Source organism: Arachis duranensis, chromosome 7 (genome assembly GCF_000817695.3).
Source record: "Arachis duranensis cultivar V14167 chromosome 7, aradu.V14167.gnm2.J7QH, whole genome shotgun sequence".
NCBI classification, from domain to species: Eukaryota; Viridiplantae; Streptophyta; class Magnoliopsida; order Fabales; family Fabaceae; genus Arachis; species Arachis duranensis.
The window spans coordinates 50399146-50419122 of record NC_029778.3 but is presented as its reverse complement, the minus strand read 5'-3'; the positions used below and the strand labels follow the sequence as shown (position 1 = coordinate 50419122).

Below are 19977 nucleotides of genomic sequence, written 5' to 3'. Positions count from 1 at the left end.
TAATTTTTTTATTTTAATTTATTAGAATATAACAATTAATAGATTTTGTCAACATGAGTATAAATTTTTGCTTTTTAATAGTTTTAAGTTTGAATAGATAGAAAGTGCAACAAAAATTATTGTTATAAATTATAAATAAACTAATAAATATGTCGATAACGTGCGCGTGTATATATATTAAAATTAAATGATAGAATAATAATAAAATAATTCAAAAATGATATATATCATGATCCTTTGGATGTGGATCCATAAAGTAAGCGAAAATTTTAAACAGATATATCTACCATGATCTCTGAGTCCATTATCACCAGTGTATGCTATGCTCTAAGAATCAGTCGCTAGAAGCGTAGAACCAAGTACTCCCTCATGACCAAACTATATTAATTATTAAGCACTTATATCATATTGATATTAAAATAAATAAAATATTATTTAAATATAAATTATTTTATATAAAACTTCAAATCCACAAAAGTTATAGTTAAAAAACTACATGTAATTTATTACTATTTTACTTAATAAAAAATAATACTATTTTGTTCAATTTATTCAAATCTTTTATAATTATATATGTAAATATTTTCACTTAAATATTATAAAAAGTATGTTTATATTATGTTTTAATTATTTTTATTTTTATAATTTTGTATTTTTATATACTATATAAATAAATAAAATAAAAATAATGAAATTAAGTATGCTCGACTAAATTCAAAAGAAAAAGATCTTCAAATAAGTTCAATGGAGAGATAAATTCCTTACTTGGATATTTCTTTGTGAAAGTGTCCCATATACTTGGACCTTTGCCTCCTTCATTCACTGCACCTTCATACTTTTCATGAAAAAGAGAAACAAGGGGTGAGAGAAAGAAAAATACATGTACAGGACATTTAATTGAACCCAAGTGACCACTAAAACTTTCTTCCAAACAAAACAAAAGAAAAGCATAAAACCAAACCCGCTTTTTTTCATTCTTTCTCTTCTTTTTATTTTATTATCTTTTGAAATTCTAAAATTGGATAAGTAAATTAAGCTATATGTTAGAAATAATGAAAATTGAAGTGATAATTTTATTTCAATCAATTAAACTATATGAAATGAACTAAAGTTGCTTGTTTGGTATCTATTATATAATAATTAATTTTATAATTAAAATATGCTATATATAATTTTTTATTGTAATTAAAATCAAATTTTTTATTTTAAAATTAAAGAATTTTTGTCTCTTTTCTCTATTTTTTTCATCTTTCTCATTTCTTCACTCACTCTATCTTTTAATTACAAAATTGACAATCAAAATATATAATATGGCATTTTTTAATTGTAATTGATATTAAAATTAAAATATAGTTGTATTATATTACTAATTAACAATCAAAATATGTCATATGACACCTCTTATATATTAAAATTGAGATGAAATATTTTTTTAAATTAATAAATTCCTTTCTTCCATCATCTTATTTATCTCTCCTCCTTTCTCTATTTTTCTCTGTCCTTCTCAATCTACATATAACTTATAATTTATATTTTATATTACTAATTTGATAAACTAAAATGTCTCACAAATATATTTAACAAACTTTTTCTCTTTTTTTTCATCTTTCTTTCTCTTTTCTCTTTCATTCTCTATAGATTTAATTATTTCAAAAAATTAATTTTAAGTTAATTTTTTAACTATATATCAATATAATTTTTTTATATTAATATCTAATTATATTTTTATATATAGAAAAAATAAATATTATTTTTAAATAACAAACATAAAAATTAATTATTTTTATATGTACAATAGATTTAATACCTAATCAAATATAAAAATATACATATTATTTGAATAGTAAAAAATTAAACTCTTTCACATAAAAATAATACTTAAAAAACTTATTATTATTTTTTTAATTTACGAAGGCCTAGATCTTGTTAGTTAATGGAGACTTTTGTCCACTAAAATATTTTTGTAAAAATAATTTTATTTTATAAANTATTACTTATAGAAAAAAAACACTAATTAATAAATCCGTTCCCCATTTTTCAATTTTTGAATTTTAGAACATTGATTCACATGCATGTGCCATGTATAGTTTGTGTTGAAAGAGCATAACATGTATGCATAAATTACCAGTACTTGGTTCAAGAGGCGAGATAGAAATTTGGGAACAAGACGTCTTTAGAATGAGAACAAATAGAGATATTGGAAAGGGAAAACTATATAACTTTTTTTCTAACAGAAAATTTTTGTATTTATTATTATTATTATTATTATTATTATTATTATTATTATTATTATTATTATTATTATTATACTTTCAAAAGTTGGAGATATTGGAAAGAAAAGTAGATAATTTTTTATTTATTTTAAATTTTTCATTCCAAACATTATACCACTAATTAAGATAAGATAGAAATGCAGCTTTATTTTTGTTATTATCCAAGGCAGTAGTGGTAATAAGTCAAACCTGATATGAAGAAGACGATGTACCAAATATGAAGTCCTCTGGGAAGCTGCTTCGTTTTAGAGAGGCAGTGTCATAATAATACTCAAAAGTTTCTCCCGTAACCGCAGAATAATGAAGCAGCAAAATATTGAGTACAGATATAACAAGGAAGTACACGATGGAAATGTTTGACCACGGAATTGCCATCGCTGCCTTTTGATACTCAACAACTCTTTCTCATATGGATGATGGATTTGTCTATGCTAGGTACTAGCTATACCTTTCTTCTCTTTCAGCATCGGTATCGGCGATTCCCTCGTTTTAATTAATCTAATGCAACTTCTCAAATCACATGTTTCTAGAGTAAAGTCTATCTTTTCGTGTAGCAAGTTTCGAAGAAGTTTTAAAAAATTCATTAAAGTTTAATTTATTTTAATTATATATTTGATAATTAACATTATTAACGAGATTTATTATAAATAAATTAAAAAAATTTATTTATTAAAATAAATAATTTTAAAAATTATTACGAAAATACGTAAGATTGAGTTACTTATCTCGTTTACAGTATAAACAAAATAAGTATACACGTATCTCGTTTACACCATAAACGAGGTAAATCAGTGCGCATAATACGTATATATCTCGTTTACAGTGTATACTTATTTCGTTTACACTGTAAACGAGATACGTATTAAATTATAATGTTTATTGTGTGAACAAAATACAGTAACACAAACTTCCAACAGCTATAAAAGAATGTGCAACCTTTGGTATTCTTCACATACATTTCATATCTTTTTTTCCTCCGCTTTTCTTCCGAAAATAGGCAAAAATGTCCAATACTAGCAGATATGTGGTTGTCTGTGTGTATCCCAATTGTCGTATGAGGAACAGTGACAATTGGGTGATATTTGAATGTGATAATCCATTGCTATTGCGCACTCGGCACATAAGTTTGTTGTCTGAGTTTAAGAATCTGATATTGAGCAACCTTGGTAGTTTAGGGAGAAAAGAGATCGGAAGGGTGGGGTATAGGTTGTTAGCACCGTTGAAGAACTACAACATCCGTAGAAGTGTTAAGTACTAAGTGGTCGCAGGACCGATTGAAGTACCATGTGCATTGCCGCCAAGCTGCAACTGGATGTCCTTGGAGTCTCCATGTAGCCCTCTGACAGAACCTCGGATACTGGTGTAGTAAAATTTAATCGTGGTATATTTACTCATTTATGATTGCTATATCTAGTGTAGTTTCCAACCATGAGTGTTTTATTCTTTTAGGGAGGTCCGTAGGGTTCGTGGATCGCATACGTGTTTAGCACCCAACATGTCCTAAGACCATCGACAGTTGGATAACAGCATCATCTGTAAGGTCATCCTACCGTTGATACAGTCCAACCTATCCGTCAGCATTCATGTACTGCAGGGTGCAGTTTGGCAAAGCTATCACTTCAAACCCTCGTATAAAAAGATCTGGATGGCGAAGAAAAAGGCAATTGTGCAAATATGCAGGTACTGGAAGGAGTCATATAACAAGGTGCCGAAACTGCTACAAGCACTGCAGAGTTGTTGTCTCGGAACGATATGCGAGCTCAGGGTCATACCTTATCATGATTGGCACCTTATGGTCTGCGACTGTAGCATGTTCGACAAAGTATTCTGGGCGTTTCCGTCCTGTGTTGAGACTTTCAAGCATTGCGAACCTTTTGTTTCTGCTGATGGCACGCATTTGTATGGCAGATACAGTGGTGTATTTCTTATTGTAGTGGCATAAGACGGTAGCAGCAATATCCTACCTATTGCTTTTGCAATTGTGGAGTCTGAGAGTATGGAGTCATGGTCTTTCTTCCTGACTAATCTGAGATGACATGTCACCCCACAGGATGGTTTGTTGATTATTTCTTATAGATCCTAAGCGATTAAGGCTGCATTGAAGGCCGATGATAGTGGATAGCAACCTCCCAAGGCGTTCCATGCTTATTGTGTGAAACATATGGCCGCAAAGTTCATGTCTCGTTTCAAGTCTGCCGAGGACAAGCGATACATCATAAACACTGCTTATAGTCCAAGCAAGGCTGGATACGAGTGGTACATAGATGCCTTAAGAGGTTTGTCGTAAGAGATGGCGGACTGGGCTAGTAGATTCAAAAAAGAAATGTGGCTACAACACTGCGACGGTGGTCGCCAGTTTGGGCACATGACAACAAATCTGTCAGAGTGCATCAATGCTGTACTAAAGGGTACATGGTACTTGCCTATTTCTGCCATCGTGCACATCACGTACGGGAGGCTACAAAAGTTGTTCGTCACGAAGGACAGGGAGGTACAAGCACAGCTAGCGGCTGAAAATCGCTTCTTCAAAAGGCTGATGGTAGCTTTTGAAAAGAAGAGAGAGGGTATCCCAAAGATGCGTGTTAGTGTGTTACTAATTGTGACAAACGAGCTTTAGTGTTTGTCGTTGAGGAGTTAGAGTGGTTCGAGGAGTGGTTGTAAGGTTCATTTCATGTTCGGCTAACGGTGAGTATGTGTGACTGTGGACTTTTCCAATCTCTTTATTACCCATGCTGACATGCGCTGGCCGTTTTTGCTGCTGCAACCACCGAGTGGGTTCCATATGTTCATCTGGTATATATGCAGGAGGCTGTGATGAAGGTATACGAGATGGAGTTTCCACTGATACCCAATGAGGCGCTTTGGCCAAAGTGGTATGGAACTCTGCTTCGTCCTAACCCACTCATGCGTAGGAAGGCTATCAAAAGACTTGTCTCTATTAGGTTCTAGAATGACATGGATGATGTCGAACACTAGGAGAAGAGGTGTGGTCTATACAGAAAAGTCAGGTATACTAAGAGAGGTTGTCCGTACTAACCCACAGACGATGCTTAGAGGGTGGTTTTCGTTTACCGTATTGGTAGTTACCGTGTTGTTTAGTTTTATTCTACTTGTATTAAAAACTATGAGTTAAATGTTCTAATCTGTGTGAATTATTGATGTAATATTTGAAGATTGTGTGGTTTATAGTGTGTTTTATCATTATATTATGTGTTTACATTACGCTTTCTGGAGTTAATTATCGAAACATCACTTATACAAAATACTCATACAAAATACTAAGTAAGATAAAATCAACATAAAGTACATAAAATATTCATACAGAAATACGAAACATCATAAAACCTTAAGAAAATATAATATCAGGTAAGATATAGTTAATAACATCATAATCTACATAAAATACACAAATACATCATGGGTGCTGGTGGTCATGGTAGTGAAGCCGATGTCCAGTGCCACATCACAAAGGCTGTGCCTGACGCTGAGGTCGGCTGGGCCGGGGCAGAAGAATCCTATGGCACCTATGGAGGCAGTGGTGGAGGTGGGTAATAGTAACCTCTTGAGTATGGTACGAGGACATATTGATGCATCTGAGGCTGAGCCTAAGGATGAGGAAGTGGAGCATATGGTAGTGTCTGTTATGGCCGAGATGTAGTGAGAAAGAGACCGTAGTCCACTGATAGCGTCTGGTGATATGTGTGGAATCTAAGCTGAGGTATATGCGGAAGCTAAGGAGTGATGAATCTGTTAAATGCTTTGCTCTCTGCCAGCATGAAATTGATCTGCGAGGCATTGCATTGTGACTGGATTGGCGGTATAAGACTGGAATGCATCCTCGAACCCTATCTCCTCAACCATCTGCTCCCCGTGATAGCTGCTGGATGCTTCGACATCATGCCAGCCAGGTGGTGAAGTGTCCCACATGGCCCGAGGCTGATGTGTACCTGACCTAGATCGATGATGTGGTGGAGGAGGTGGAGGCAGTGCTGATGGTGGGGGTGAATCGTTGCCGTCACCTAGGACATCACCGTGCTCCTCATGTCAATCAAACTCAGCCTCCTCCTTGGACTCCACATCCAATCGCTCCTGCCGAGGCCTGAGCCTATCCCTCCTAGCCCCTGCGGCTACTCCCCTCTCTCTGGCACCCCTCCTTCCTAGTTCTAGTTTTTGTTGTTTTTGATATTTTTTATTTTTTTCTGTGTATAGATGGAAGATCAATTTATTAAAATTATATATCACCATAGAGGATCATTTAATTTTTTAGGAATGAAGACAAAAGCTTGACATACTACAAGGAGCAAATTTCAAAGTTACCTAGATTAGATATAGGCACATTAGATGTTTTTTCAGTCAGGGACTAATACAAACACCTTGGCTATGATAAGGTTGAGCAATGTATCTAGTTAGTTCTGAACATGCCCTTGACAACTGGTTTAAGGACCTTGTCCCAAATGCCCACCCCAATACCCACCCTACCCCAAATCTAACTCCCACACAAATACATACCTCTACTCCAAAACCAACTCCCACCCTAATACCCACCCCGTCCCAATTCCAACACCCACTTCTACCCCAAAATTAATTCCTATCCCAATATCCACCTATACCCGAACCGAAACTCCAAACACTGTAACTGAAGTTAGACCCAAATCCAAGTCTAATTACAACCCAAAGTTACAACCCAAGAAATCAACTGAACCCAAAAAATTAACCCAACCTAATAAATCAACCCAATTCAACACATCAAACTAGCCTAAGAAATTAACTGAATCCAAGGATAGTAGAGCAAAAAAAAAATCTGAACAAGAGTGGAGAAAATGTTAGAAGGCTTGTGACAAGGCAAGTAAGCAAAGGGCTTTCAACAAGATCATCATCTAAAGGTAAGGCAATTCATATAGAGATAGATTTCTCATCAGACAGCCATGATAGCTATAATAGCGTGGAGGACGGCCTTTATAAGCCTGGTGTGAGAAAAGTTCAAGTGAAGATAAAGCTTCATTGAAGGTTTCAGCTGCTAAAAGAAAGAAATTCAAATCAAAGCATGCTTCACATGGCCATTTGAGTAAAGAGAAGAGAAAGATTTTGTTAGAGTATGATGGTTTAGTGGCGGAAGAGTCTGATTCTGGTGAGGATGATAATTTTTTTGGTGGATCTGATGTAATGCATGATGTGTGTAACACCCTGTTACCTTAAGCCTTACCTCTAGCCGTAAAGCAAAGAATAACAAAGTGTCACGATAGTTCTAAAGCTTATAATATAGAATATATGTCCAAGAATTTATATAACTAGAAGCCCGATGAAGGAATAAAGTTCAAAGTCAGATAAAGTGAAATTACAAAACGCAAAGCGTTCACACACGATAACTAGACGCATAGGCATGGACAGAACTCCAGGATACACAAGGTAGTAATTAATTTAAACAAGATATATATATATATAAGTATGATATACAAAAAGAGGACTAGTCACAGCCTGTGGAGTTTAGGCTGGCTAGTCAAACTGAATACAATAGAATCTTTGAGTTAAAACAGCTTATACAACTTATCTCTCAAAATCAAGCCTCTAAGGCCATAAAGTCTAAAGTAAAAAGGTGAGAGAAAATACTACAACAAAATAATCAAAATACCAAAAGAGAGCATAAGATCCTCTACTCTGTCACCATTCTCGCAACCCACCGAGGTGGGTTACGACCTGCATCTGAAAAATAACAACAACATATGGTATGAGAACCGAAAGTTCTTAGTATAGTAACAGTGCCCAATATATAAGATGTAAGGTTCCGTGACGCCAAAGGCAATCCTAGAACTTCACACTGATATAGATATTCAAGCTTTACAAAAATAAATAACTTAAACTAAACACCATAAACAAGGTTATCTAAATTTAGGGGATTTCTAACTAATACTAATCATACTGCTATATCCCACAACCTTCACCAATATAACCTCCGTGCGATCCCATCGCCAACCCCTCCCGTTAATGCAAACAAGTAAAGCACAAGTGATATACATATACAGCAAGTAGGTCATTTAGCAAGTACACATGTGGTTTATTTAGGCATAATCAAAATTAAGCTAAGCAAACAAACAAGTAAGAGATGCATATGATGAATATATGTCCTATTGGCTCGTGATATCACTTGTTGGTCTATAAATGCCAACCTGACTGATAAACCCCATTTGTAGGGTTTATCTTGTGTTGAATTTAGGAGACTTTATCACCTTTTACCCACATTTATTCAATGAAATAGCATGGTTTTGTAAATTTTCCTTTAATTGTGCTTAAGAGTGAAAACATGCTTTTTAGGTCTTAAAATAGCTAAATTTAATTTACCTTGATTCCATTAGATGCCTTGTTATGTTTGTTAAGTGATTTCAGATTTAGAAGACAAGGATTGGATCAAGAGAATGAAGGAAAAGCATGTAAAAATGGAGAACTCATGAAGAAATGATGGAATCACAAAAGCTGTCAAGCCGACCTCTTTGCACTTAATCGACCGTAACCTGAGCTACAGAGGTCCAAATAATGCGGTTCTAGTTGTGTTGGAAAGCTAACATCCGGGGTTTCGAAATGATATAAGATTTGTCATAGTTGCATTGCGCATAGGGGCGCGCACGTGCACGGTACGTGGACGCGCCGATTTGCATGTGATTCATTAAATGCAAATTCGTGGCCAGCGAATTCTAAAGCCTTGTGGGCCCAATCTAACTCATTTCCAATGCTATTTAAGCCAAGGATTGAAGGAGAATTGACATACTTTACATCTAGTTACCATTAGTTTAGTTTAGGTTAGTTTTGGAGGGAAAGTTAATTTTAGAGAGAGAATCTATCACTTCTCTCTAGGATTAGGATTAGGTTTTAGATCTAGATCTACTTATTCTTCTTCTCTCTTAATTTTCCTTTTCCTTCCTTAATTGTTCTCTTGTAGTTGTAGCATTCTATTTCTCTTGTAATTCATTTGTATTGTTAGTTGTAGTTTATGAACTTTCTTTTGTAGATCTACATTTCTTCTTCAATGCAATTGGTAAGTTCTTTGTTGTTTCACAATTGTTTTGCTTTTCTATGATTGATCACTTGCCATTGTAGTTAGATCTCTCTTTAATTCTTGCAATTCATGTTGTTTACTTTTATTGCCTTTTATGTGTTTGATGAAATGTCTCTTCTAGCTATTAGTTAGATTTTGTTCCTCTTGGCTTTGGTTGAGTAATTAATGATACTTGAGCTATCTAATTCCTTTGTTGCTTGATAATTAGAAGTTGCTAATTGATTTGGATGCCACTAAAGCTAGTCTTTCATTGGGAGTTAGTTAGGACTTGTGGAACCAAGTTAATTCATCCACTTGACTTTCCTCCATGGTTAGAGGTTAACTAAGTGGGAGCAATACACAATTCTCATCACAATTGATAAGAATAACTAGAACAGAATTTCTAGTTCTCATACATTGCCAAGAGCTTTGTTAGTTATTAGTTTATTTATTTTGCAATTTATATTTCTTGTCCATTATCTCAAAAACCCCAAAATACATCTCATAACCAATAACAAGAACACTTTATTGTAATTCCTAAGGAGAACGACCCGAGGTTCAATACTTCGGTTTATAAATTTAGGGATTTGTACTAGTGACAAACAAATTTTTTGCGTGAAAGAATTATTGTTGGTTTAGAAACTATACTTTACAACGAGACTTCATTTGTGAAATTCTAAACTGTCAAAAATTCAATCATCACTGACACATCCTTCTAGATGTAGCCTTCCTTCCATGCCAGAGATATAGGTTTTACACACTCATGCAGCAGAAAAATCTGCCATGCTGGGGATATAGGCCCTGCACACTCATGTAGTAGGGAGTCTGCTATGCCAGAGATATAAGCTCTGCACACTCATGCAGCAAGAAAGGTTATGCGAGTGGGATACAACTTCAGCCCTTACATCTCAACGTAGGCCCGACTGCCTCGGTCCCTTGATGTGGAATTTAAAGTCCACAAACTAACTGGCAAGTGCATTGGATCGTACCACATAATACCTCAGGGAATGAGGGTTGATCCCACGAGGATTGATGGATCAAGCAACAATGATTGAGTGATTTACTTAGTCAGACAAATAGAAATTTATGTTTTATGGTTTCAATTGCATTAAACAGTAAATTCAGAAAATTAAAGACAAGCATTAAAATTGATATGAAGAATATGGGAGAAAATAGTTAAGGTATCAGAGTTGTTTATCTTTCGGATTTCTATTTCTTACCAACTATTTTAATCATGCAAGAATTAAAATAGAAAAGCAATAATTTCAATCCATAGAAATAAATAGAGCTCCCAACCTTAATAGTATAGGTTTAGTTGCCCATGGCTCAGAGAGAAAACGAAGATTCAGAAAAAAACTGTAAAGTGCAGAATGAGGTGCGTAAAGAGAGAAGAGAGCCCGAAGGGCTGAATCTTTTCCCTTTTATATCTAATCCTAATTAATGTAAAATATATTTTCTAAAAATAAATAATATCTTTTTCTATTTATATTTAAATAAAAGTTTTAATCAAGAATTTAATAAAATTTTGGTGCAATACCTTGAGGAGACATGGGAACCATTGTTTTCCTTTGAATTGGCACCTAACTTCAAGAAATTGAAGTTAGGCATGGCCTTGGCAGCATGCTTTAGAGCCAAGTTAGGCGCCAATATGGCCGTACAGGTTGTAAAAAAGTGTATACTATTATATATCGTTAGAAAGCTCTGAAAGTTAGCTTTCTAATGCCACTAAAACCGCATCAATTGAATCTCTATAGCTCAAGTTATTTCTATTGGAGTGAAAAGAGGTCAGGGTTGACAACATCGTTCCCTTTCTTCCTTTTCTTCTACACAAACCATGTCAAATCCATCTGAATGCTACCTGAAATAAACAAAATTGCACACAACTCAAAGTAGCATTCATAGTGGCTAAAAAGTATTTAAATCTTGATTAAACTTAATAATTCAAATGCAAATTCACTAGGAAAAGATAGCAAAGATGCTCACGCATCATCCCTATGCCATCACCGCTATTTCGACAAGCGGGAGACTACCACATCCCTTGCTCGAGGAACATAGCGACTTACCAATACAATTCGTATCATGTGAGCGGTAGACTGCTACAATCCTCACATCTGAACATAGGCGGAAGGCTGCCATAGACACTATGACGGAGAACAATGCATATCACAATCACATGATCCATCTTAGAGGCCACTGCTCATAGCACACTTCCATTCATGCTCATTCCATTAACCATAATCATTCATGTTTCTCAAGTCATGATCACCTCTACACTCTGCCTAAACACTCTAGCTATTCAAAACATAGAAGTTTGCAAGCCTAAATTATTGTCTTCTAAACTCATAACAAAAATACCCCTTTTTATACACTTATTATTTTCTCCCTTGATTCAAGACCCTAAAACTGGTGAAAAGGTTTTAAATAAGTATGACGGAAGTTTGCAAGCATGCCGGAAAGGTAAGACAGTTAAAAACAAGATTTTTTTTTGAAAAACAGGGCAGTGTGCGTACGTATAGGGTTGCGCATACGCACGCCCAGAAGAGTTTTTTCAGCGTGTGCATACGCATAGAGGTGTGCGTGCACACACCAAGTAAAATTTTCCATTTTGAGTGCACACATGAATGTGCGTGGACGCCCTCAATAGAATGCATTTCCCAGCATGTGCGTACGCACAACTTGCAAATTTCACTAGGTATGCGTGTGCACCGGAGTGTGCGAGCGCTCTCATTAGTAGGCATATCCCTGTGTGTGCGTGCGCACCAAAATGTGCGTACGCATATTTTCTGAAAATCACAGGGTGTGCGTGCGCACATAAACCAGAACTCAATTTTTGCAACATCACAGAAATCAGATTTTTATAACAACTTCCAATGATAATATCTTTTTCTACAAAATTCCAATTTCTACGATCCTATACCGTTTTAAAGCTCATTGAATTATCTTTAATTTGACACAAAATTCAATTAATTTCAAAAACTATAGCTCAAGATATGATCCACCAAAGTTGACCTAAAACCTATTTTTACTAAAAACTCAATTTCACAAAATCACTCAATTCATAACCAATTGCTCTATATCCAAACCAGTCCTAATGTATCTCAATTACATCCATATATCTTCCAGTCCATTCCAAAACCTACAACATATACTTTCATCAATTCTAACCACCAAAATCCACTTGTAAGACTCAAATATGAATAATTAACAACCCAAGACATCACTTCACCATCCCAACCTTTATTAACATAATAACTGATGGTAATCAGTGGCTAATAGAAGGGAGGATTAAATCTTAGTCCCTCTTTACTGAGTATTAATTGTTGCATTTTCAAAGAAACTTTAGGAGATATTTCTATTTTTGTCTCAAACTAGTCAAGAGACTTTTTCTTTTTGTCTCGTAACTGGTTAGGAGATATTTTTCATTTTTGTCTCCTACGCAACAAAAATAGAATTAGAGTAGAAGAGAAAGAGAGAATCACACCCAGAAGTATCCTGGTTCAGCTGCTAAGTGCAATGCAGCCTACATGCAGTCTCCATCACAACTGTGACGAAATTTTACTATAATCATCAGAGTACATACACAAATTCTTCCCTAATAACTACCCATTCCTATCTGGGACAAATCCATATTCTATCCCCAAATATGAACTTGACTTGGACACCTACCAAGCTTTTCAACTGCAAAGTGCTAACTCAACTTGTAAGGGAGTCTCCACATGATCAAGAAACACAACATACAGATGTACAAAAGAACTCTTAGACATCTATGGATTTTTCTTTAATTTTGCTCTCTCTGCTTTTTTTCTCTCACTGGCTTTTTCTTACAAATTTCACTCTATTTTCCTTTTACCATGAGACTCAGACAGACAAAACTAAAGAAAAAAACAAAATGAAACCCAATGAAGGAGAAGAATTCTGTTAGTTTAGGGTAGCTATGAGAACTATATGCTTTCTCTCCTTATCTCAACCCTTGGCCGTTAACCCTTATTATAGAAGGGGAAGCTTCCAAGATTGAAACCGGTTCAACCAAGCCACTAACATCTTCTCCAACAAACAGCAGGGGTTCGAACAGAGGGAAGAGAGAGGGAAAACCGAAAGCAAACTAACATGCATGTACCTCTCTCAACCTTTCTCATCAAGTTCCTTCACTGTGAGCCTTTGATCTTGACTTTGGCTCTAAGAAAGAACTCTGACCCTTGATGAATCTCTGATCTTTGACAGCTCCTTCCTTTTCATATTTGCTTCTTCCTCTACATACCTCCAGTAGCTACCTTCTATCTTGAAAGAACAAAAACGGAAATGAGCTTTACCCACTGAGACCTTCTTCTTTGTCCGAGACGGACCTTTCCTATGTTTGGCATGGAAGATCTTGAAGTTCTTCTTGAAAATCTTAGCTTCAATGGCATATATCTAGCCACACCATGCTTCGGATTTTTCTTTTTCACTATCCATCTCAACGTAGCCTTTTTCTTCTTCATATCTTCACTGTCTCTGTACTTCTCTTTTCTTTGATAACTTGTTCACTCTTTTTTTCTGAGTGAAGTAACAATAACAAAGAGAGAGAAGAGAGAGAATCAGCAAATCATTCAATGTAAAATTAAATGATATTGAATTGTGGACTTTGGTTACCTATGTGAGCATTTAATCAAATTGAAATTTGTGTTTCAGTAACCAATGCATGCATTCAATTTAATTAAATTTGAATTCCATCATCAAAAGAGAGTAGGTAACTGAATCACTTCTCTTTCTATTCCTTCTTTCTTTAATTTCGGACCAAAGGCTTTGTTGGTATACCAAAAGAGTTGTTTTGGGCTGTGCATATATTTCCTAGACCAAATAGCTTTGATATCTTTTTAAATATTTCAGCCACTTAGTATGAAACATTTTTTGGACAGAAGCTGATTATTTTCATCACTTTGGGCTTATGTGATTTTGACCCAATAATCAAAACCTGCACATTAACAAAATCATCATTCAAACAATTGGACTTAAATATTGAAATAACAATTTTCTAATTAATATTAATAATGTTTGATCATCATAATAATTCAAGTTTTCCAAACTCAACAATCTCTCCCTTGATGACAAACATTATTAAAAATGAATTGAAAAGAGTTAGGATTTAGAAAACTCCCTTTGATGATTTGACGAAATCCTCCCCTTTTCAATTGATCAAATTGCTCCCCCTTTAATGTGTGCATTTATCCCATGGAAGCAATACCTGTAAATATGCTTAAATAGTTCCAAAAAAATATTTTATATTTTCAAAGCATGGAACCTAAAGAAGCCGAGCCTTATTTTATCACAGAAAAGGCTTGTACTTGAGCAAATATTTTTATAAACATAATCAAGGCTCAAGTTGTTATACTTCTAATATCATGTTGTTCTCAGAAAAAAATTTCACTTGCAAAATAGAGTAGAACAGAGAACATTCAGAGTACGTATCCAACACATGATCAGTGCTCAAGTTCTATCTTATTGCTCAAACTAACATGTTCAAATAAAATCATCAAATAAAAAAATGTTTCCTGCCAATAAAGCAACATATTAAAGTAATCACTAAAACACAATGTTCAGCCACAAAATAGAGCATCAAAAAATGGCATGAAAAAAAGATCAAAAGGGCTCAAAAACAGATCACAAGAATTGGCAGTCCCAATTCTATTTTCAATTCAGCCCCTTTTTAATTTTTCTCCCCCTGTTGTTATCAAGGAGGAAACCTGCAAAACAGACAAAACAACAATTCCATGCATAATATTGATATTAAAACACAAATAGAGTATCAAAGTTATTGAGTACAATCATCCAACATGAAACCGTTCAAGTAAAACCAAGTCTAAAAAACAACAAAAGAAATATTGTTCAAGAGCATAAGCAGCAGTGAGCAAATATTTTACGCATCAGAAAGATTAATATCAGAATCAAGATGATCATCTTCTCCTTTAGAATGAGCCATGTCCTTCTTCAAGCTCTTAATCAGCAGATTAACTCTTTCATGGCATTTGGTCCAGGCCTTCTCATTTTCATAGGCTTGCTTTTGAGCCTCTTTATAAGACCTGACCATCATACTAGACATATTGGAGAACTCATTCAGAACATCCTTGATAGTTTCAGAAAACTTAGAGGATTCAGGAGGAAGACTTTCACTTTCACTATCAGAAATCATTGATGCTATTAAAGTCTTTCCCTTTTTACCTTTCACAGAATTGGGAACCCCTCCTCCTTTAATTGTGGAAACCATGTTCTCAACTGGCTCATTGCTCAAATCCACATTAAAGTACTCAAAGATGCAAGTCAGAAACATTCCATATGGCATATTTGCTTTCTTATCACTGCGGACATAGTCCCACATGTATCTTATCATAAGATATGCAAATGAGATGGATGCAGAATTTAGAATAGCAAACAAGACAAGGGTATCACAAACAGTAACCTGCTGGTAAGAACCACTTTGAGGCATCAAAATATGATTAATGATACGATGAAGCAAGGCTCGCACAGGTCCGAGAGCTTTGTGGGTCAGAATTGTGCCATCAAGAGCAGATAAATTTTCACAAACCCGAGTCAGGGCTACTTGAAAGGAAACCCCAACATGGTTATCCCATTTACCAGACATGTAAGCCCTGGCTCCTTCATCTTGGTACCCCAAAGTAGCACTCACAGTATCACAATTTTAAGTAAGGTGAACCTTTTTAACATATGAATGTAATGCACCATCATGAAACATCATATTTGCATAAAATTCTCGAACTAAGTTCGGCTAAAATGGTTTTCGAATTTTGAAAAGAGGAGCCCATTTAAGATCATCAAAAAATGCAGTGAAATCAATTTTTTTTCACAAAGATTTTCCAGATTTACCACATAAGAAGCACAAAGATGACGATTTACCAAAACTTGTGAGTAAAATTCAAAAGCAGTGCAAGATATGAAATGGGCAGGATCAAAGTGAGAGTGGCTTTTACCATATTTATTTTTGAAATCCAATGAGTCCAAGTTTGATGGATCTCTGGTGTCATGAAGGACTGGCCTTTTTGAACGTTGAGACCGACTTAAGGGATGAGGGGTGGAACGCTGAGGAGGTGGTGAGGGTTGTGGAGATGGAAGTGGTGATTCTTCTTCCTCTTCAGGGACTTGCTCTTGTCCCTTAGTATTCCTCTTAGATGAACCAACTTCCTGCCTTGATGTTGCCCTTGCGTGGATACCCTTACGTGCCATTGGAATCTGTTGAGTGAGAAGAGGGTGAAGAGGACGAGTTGGGGTGAATGTGAATGTGAGTGTGGGTTTGAGGACCTTTGGAAGATGGAGGATTTCTGACAATGGGGGTTCGGTTGCTTCAGCGAGTGGCAAGCTTCTTTCTCATGATGAAGGAGTGAAATGGAGAGGGAAAAGTTGAAGAGAGGCCGAAGAGAGTGAAAGGTGGAAAGATGTTAGACCACAATAAATGCTTAGTAGAGAATCTCATTTAAGGCCCCTAGCATTAATGAAAAACAATTTTAATAAGGAAATTTAAAAATCAAAACTAATAACTGAAAAAACCCTTCCTTGAAAAGTGGGAGAAGATATGGGAAAAAGATTTGATTTGACAAATTTTTTTTTTGAAGATATGATGTGAAAAGGAATAAAAAATAATTTATTAAAAGCATGATGAAAAAAAATATCAATGATGGGCCAGTATCATGGAATAGGTTCAAAGGTGGTTGATTGGGCTTGAGTACAGAGGCACCAACGTTCAGTCTCTCCCTGTTTAATGACTTGTTCATCATATATCCATATTTGTCTCCCTGCTGCCTATGAGACAAAAACAAACAGAGGCATAAAAATTACATTTTTTCAAGAAGACTTAAATCCATCATCCTTAAATTGCTTCTTAATGAAAAAAACCTATCTTCACACAATGGTTTAGTGAAAATATTAGCAAGTTGTTCTTCAGATTTTACAGATTGGATATCATAGTACCCTTTTGCACATGTTCTCTAATAAAGTGATATCAAACCTCAATGTGCTTGGTTCTATAGTGCAGTACAGGAATTTTAGAAATGTTTATTGCACTCATGTTTGATGCACGAAAACTTGTATCGCTACAAATTTTCCTCGGCAAGTATATCGAATTGTCGTCAAGTAAAAACTCACAATAGAGTGAGGTCGAATCCCACATGGATTGATTGGTCGAGAAACTTTAATTAGAGGAATGTTCTAGTTGAGCTAAGCAAAGTTGAGTTGAGAGTTGCAGAAAATTAAATAACGGAAAAGATAAATGACAGGGAATGTAAATGTTGAAAGTAAATGGCGGAATATAAATTGCAGAATAGTAAATTGTAGAATCTTAAAATAGGATTGGGGAGATGAACATCAAAGTAAATATCAGAACTTAAAGAGAATGGGTAAGATCAGAAGTGGGAAGTTCATTTGGATTAGGAGATGTTGCATTCTCTGGATCAAGTTCATTTTTATCTCTTCCTCAATCAATGCATTCATTGATCTCCTTGGCAATCTTAAGTGATTAGATCCCAATTCCTTGCCAATCCAATCTCTCTAAGCTTAAACAATTGCCCAATTCCTTGATTTAATTTCTCATGGAAAGAGATGAAGTATGGTCACTGATTATACCACATGCATTTCCGAATCAAAGTGTTTGTAGGATTATATGTCACTATATCCATCCAAACCCCAATCTGGTCCAGCATGAGAAAGCATTTCTAGCATGATCTCCTTATTCCCTTTCCAAGGTTATGAGGAGATCCAATTATGAATAGCCTCTTTTCCAAGACAACTACCCAATTGGATGAAGATCAAAAGCTTTCTAGTAAAATCAAGAGAACAGAAAGAAGAAGAAGAATGAAAACTACAATTGATCCATCAAATTACAACAGAGCTTTCTAACCCAATGAAAAGTGGTTTAGTTGTTCATAGCTTTAGAAATGGAAAGCAAAAGTGAAAAGTGCATTGTAAAATAAACTAAATTGCAGAGAAAGTAAATATCAGAGTGTTTACAAATTTTTTTGGATCGTTCAGATCCCCAATCCCTCAATCCTAGTTCAAAACTACTCCTATATATACTACTCTTCTGAGCTTCTATTAGCTCTGCAAGTCTTGGATTTGGGCCTTTTATCTTTAGTTGAAGCAGTTACAGTCTTCAGTGGGCTTAGCTTTGCTTGCAGAAAGAAGTTGAGTCAGTCATGGTTCACGTTTAGTCAAGGCGTTAGTGGTGTTAACGTTAAGTATAAATCCTGGTTCGAAGACGTTAGTGACACTAACTTTGTCACTAACGTGACCACTAATGTAGCCTTTCCTATCCTTCGATAGCGTTATTGGTGCTAACTTTGCCAATAACGCTACAATCTTGTTTTCTCCCACGTTAATGGTCCACGTTAGTGGTACTAACGTTGCCATCAACGTGGGCATGCCATGACACGAAGACGTTAGTGACACTAACTTTGTCATTAACGTTACAAGACTCCTTCCCTTCTACGTTAGTGCTCACGTTAATGGTATTAACGTGGCCACTAATGTGGGCATACTGGTCATCTCCAACGTTAGTGACAAAGTTAGTGTCACTAACGTTGGCTCTTTATACTTCTTGCTCCATGTTACCTCCTACGTTAGTAGCATTAACGTGGCCACTAACGTGGGTAAACTTGGCCTTTTCCAATGTTAGTGACAAAGTTAGTGTCACTAACGTTGGCAATCCCTTTTGCTCCACGTTAACGCTCACGTTAGTGGCGTTAACGTGACTCTTAACGTGGGTGTTTATGGCCTTTGCAACGTTAGTGGTGTTAACTTTACCACTAATGTTGGAGCTTCTTCTTTCTTCCACGTTAGTCCCTGCATTAGTATAACTAACGTGGCAACTAACGTGGGTTAAGTTGGCCTTCGAAGACGTTAGTGGTGTTAACTTTGCCATTAACGTTGCAAGCTTGCTCCCTTTCCACGTTGATGACCTCGTTAGTTGTACTAACGTGGCAAATAACGTGGCTCTTCTCTGCTTCATTTGGCTTGAAATCAAACAAACAAAGTGTATCAAAGCTCTTGTTCTAGATTATGAGATCCTGCATCATCTAAATTGCCATTCAATTCATGCATTATTCTCATGAAATCATGTAAAGTTCACAGTGTTTGCTTGAATCAAGATGTAAGTGCATATTCACCCAAAAACTTGCTTATTACCTAAGAAAATGCATGAAACTACCTAAAATATGTAAAGAAAAGACTAGTGAAACTGGCCAAGATGCCCCGGCATCACAACACCAAACTTAAATCTTGCTTATCCCCAAGCAAGTGCTGAAGCATCAGAAGAATGAATGAATATACAAGATAAACAAGTCCTTATTTATAAAGTCAAATCCTTGGTTCATGGGGTTTCATGCATAGCAACTTAGGTTCCTGCCCTTGTTGATTTCTAGGCCCTTAACATGCCTTTAAACACTCACTTGGTTGCATTCTATGTGACTCTTACTTACTGACCCCCTTTTTTTGAGCTTATTGCTTTCTTAGGCTAAGTGCTCTTTGTTGAGGCAACTCTTTATGATAAGCTTTCAGCCAACACTTCCGAACCAGTTGGTTCAAGGTGTTAGGTGTTGAAACACCCCTAAGGACCTACTCCCTCAAGTCTCTCCTCTACACATACACACCATAGGCATATGGTTTGTTATTTTCTTCCTTGAGACCTTGGTGTCTAGC

At 35.6% G+C, this 19977-nt stretch overlaps 1 protein-coding gene across 2 annotated transcripts in view; it reads right to left on the bottom strand.

Moving 5' to 3' along the window:
* LOC107458910 (beta-glucosidase 24-like) overlaps positions 1–2735 on the bottom strand; it is a 24300-nt gene extending 21565 nt beyond the window's left edge. For both annotated transcript variants that reach the window (XM_021126767.2, XM_052252073.1), the window contains exons 1-2: positions 2463–2735; positions 766–835 (exon numbers count right to left, since the gene is read on the bottom strand). In XM_021126767.2, coding sequence (XP_020982426.2) covers positions 766–835; positions 2463–2648 — 256 coding nt within the window. In that variant the 5' untranslated portion in view covers positions 2649–2735. The remainder of the gene's footprint in view (positions 1–765; positions 836–2462) is intronic.
* Between the last annotated feature and the right edge of the window lie 17242 nt (positions 2736–19977).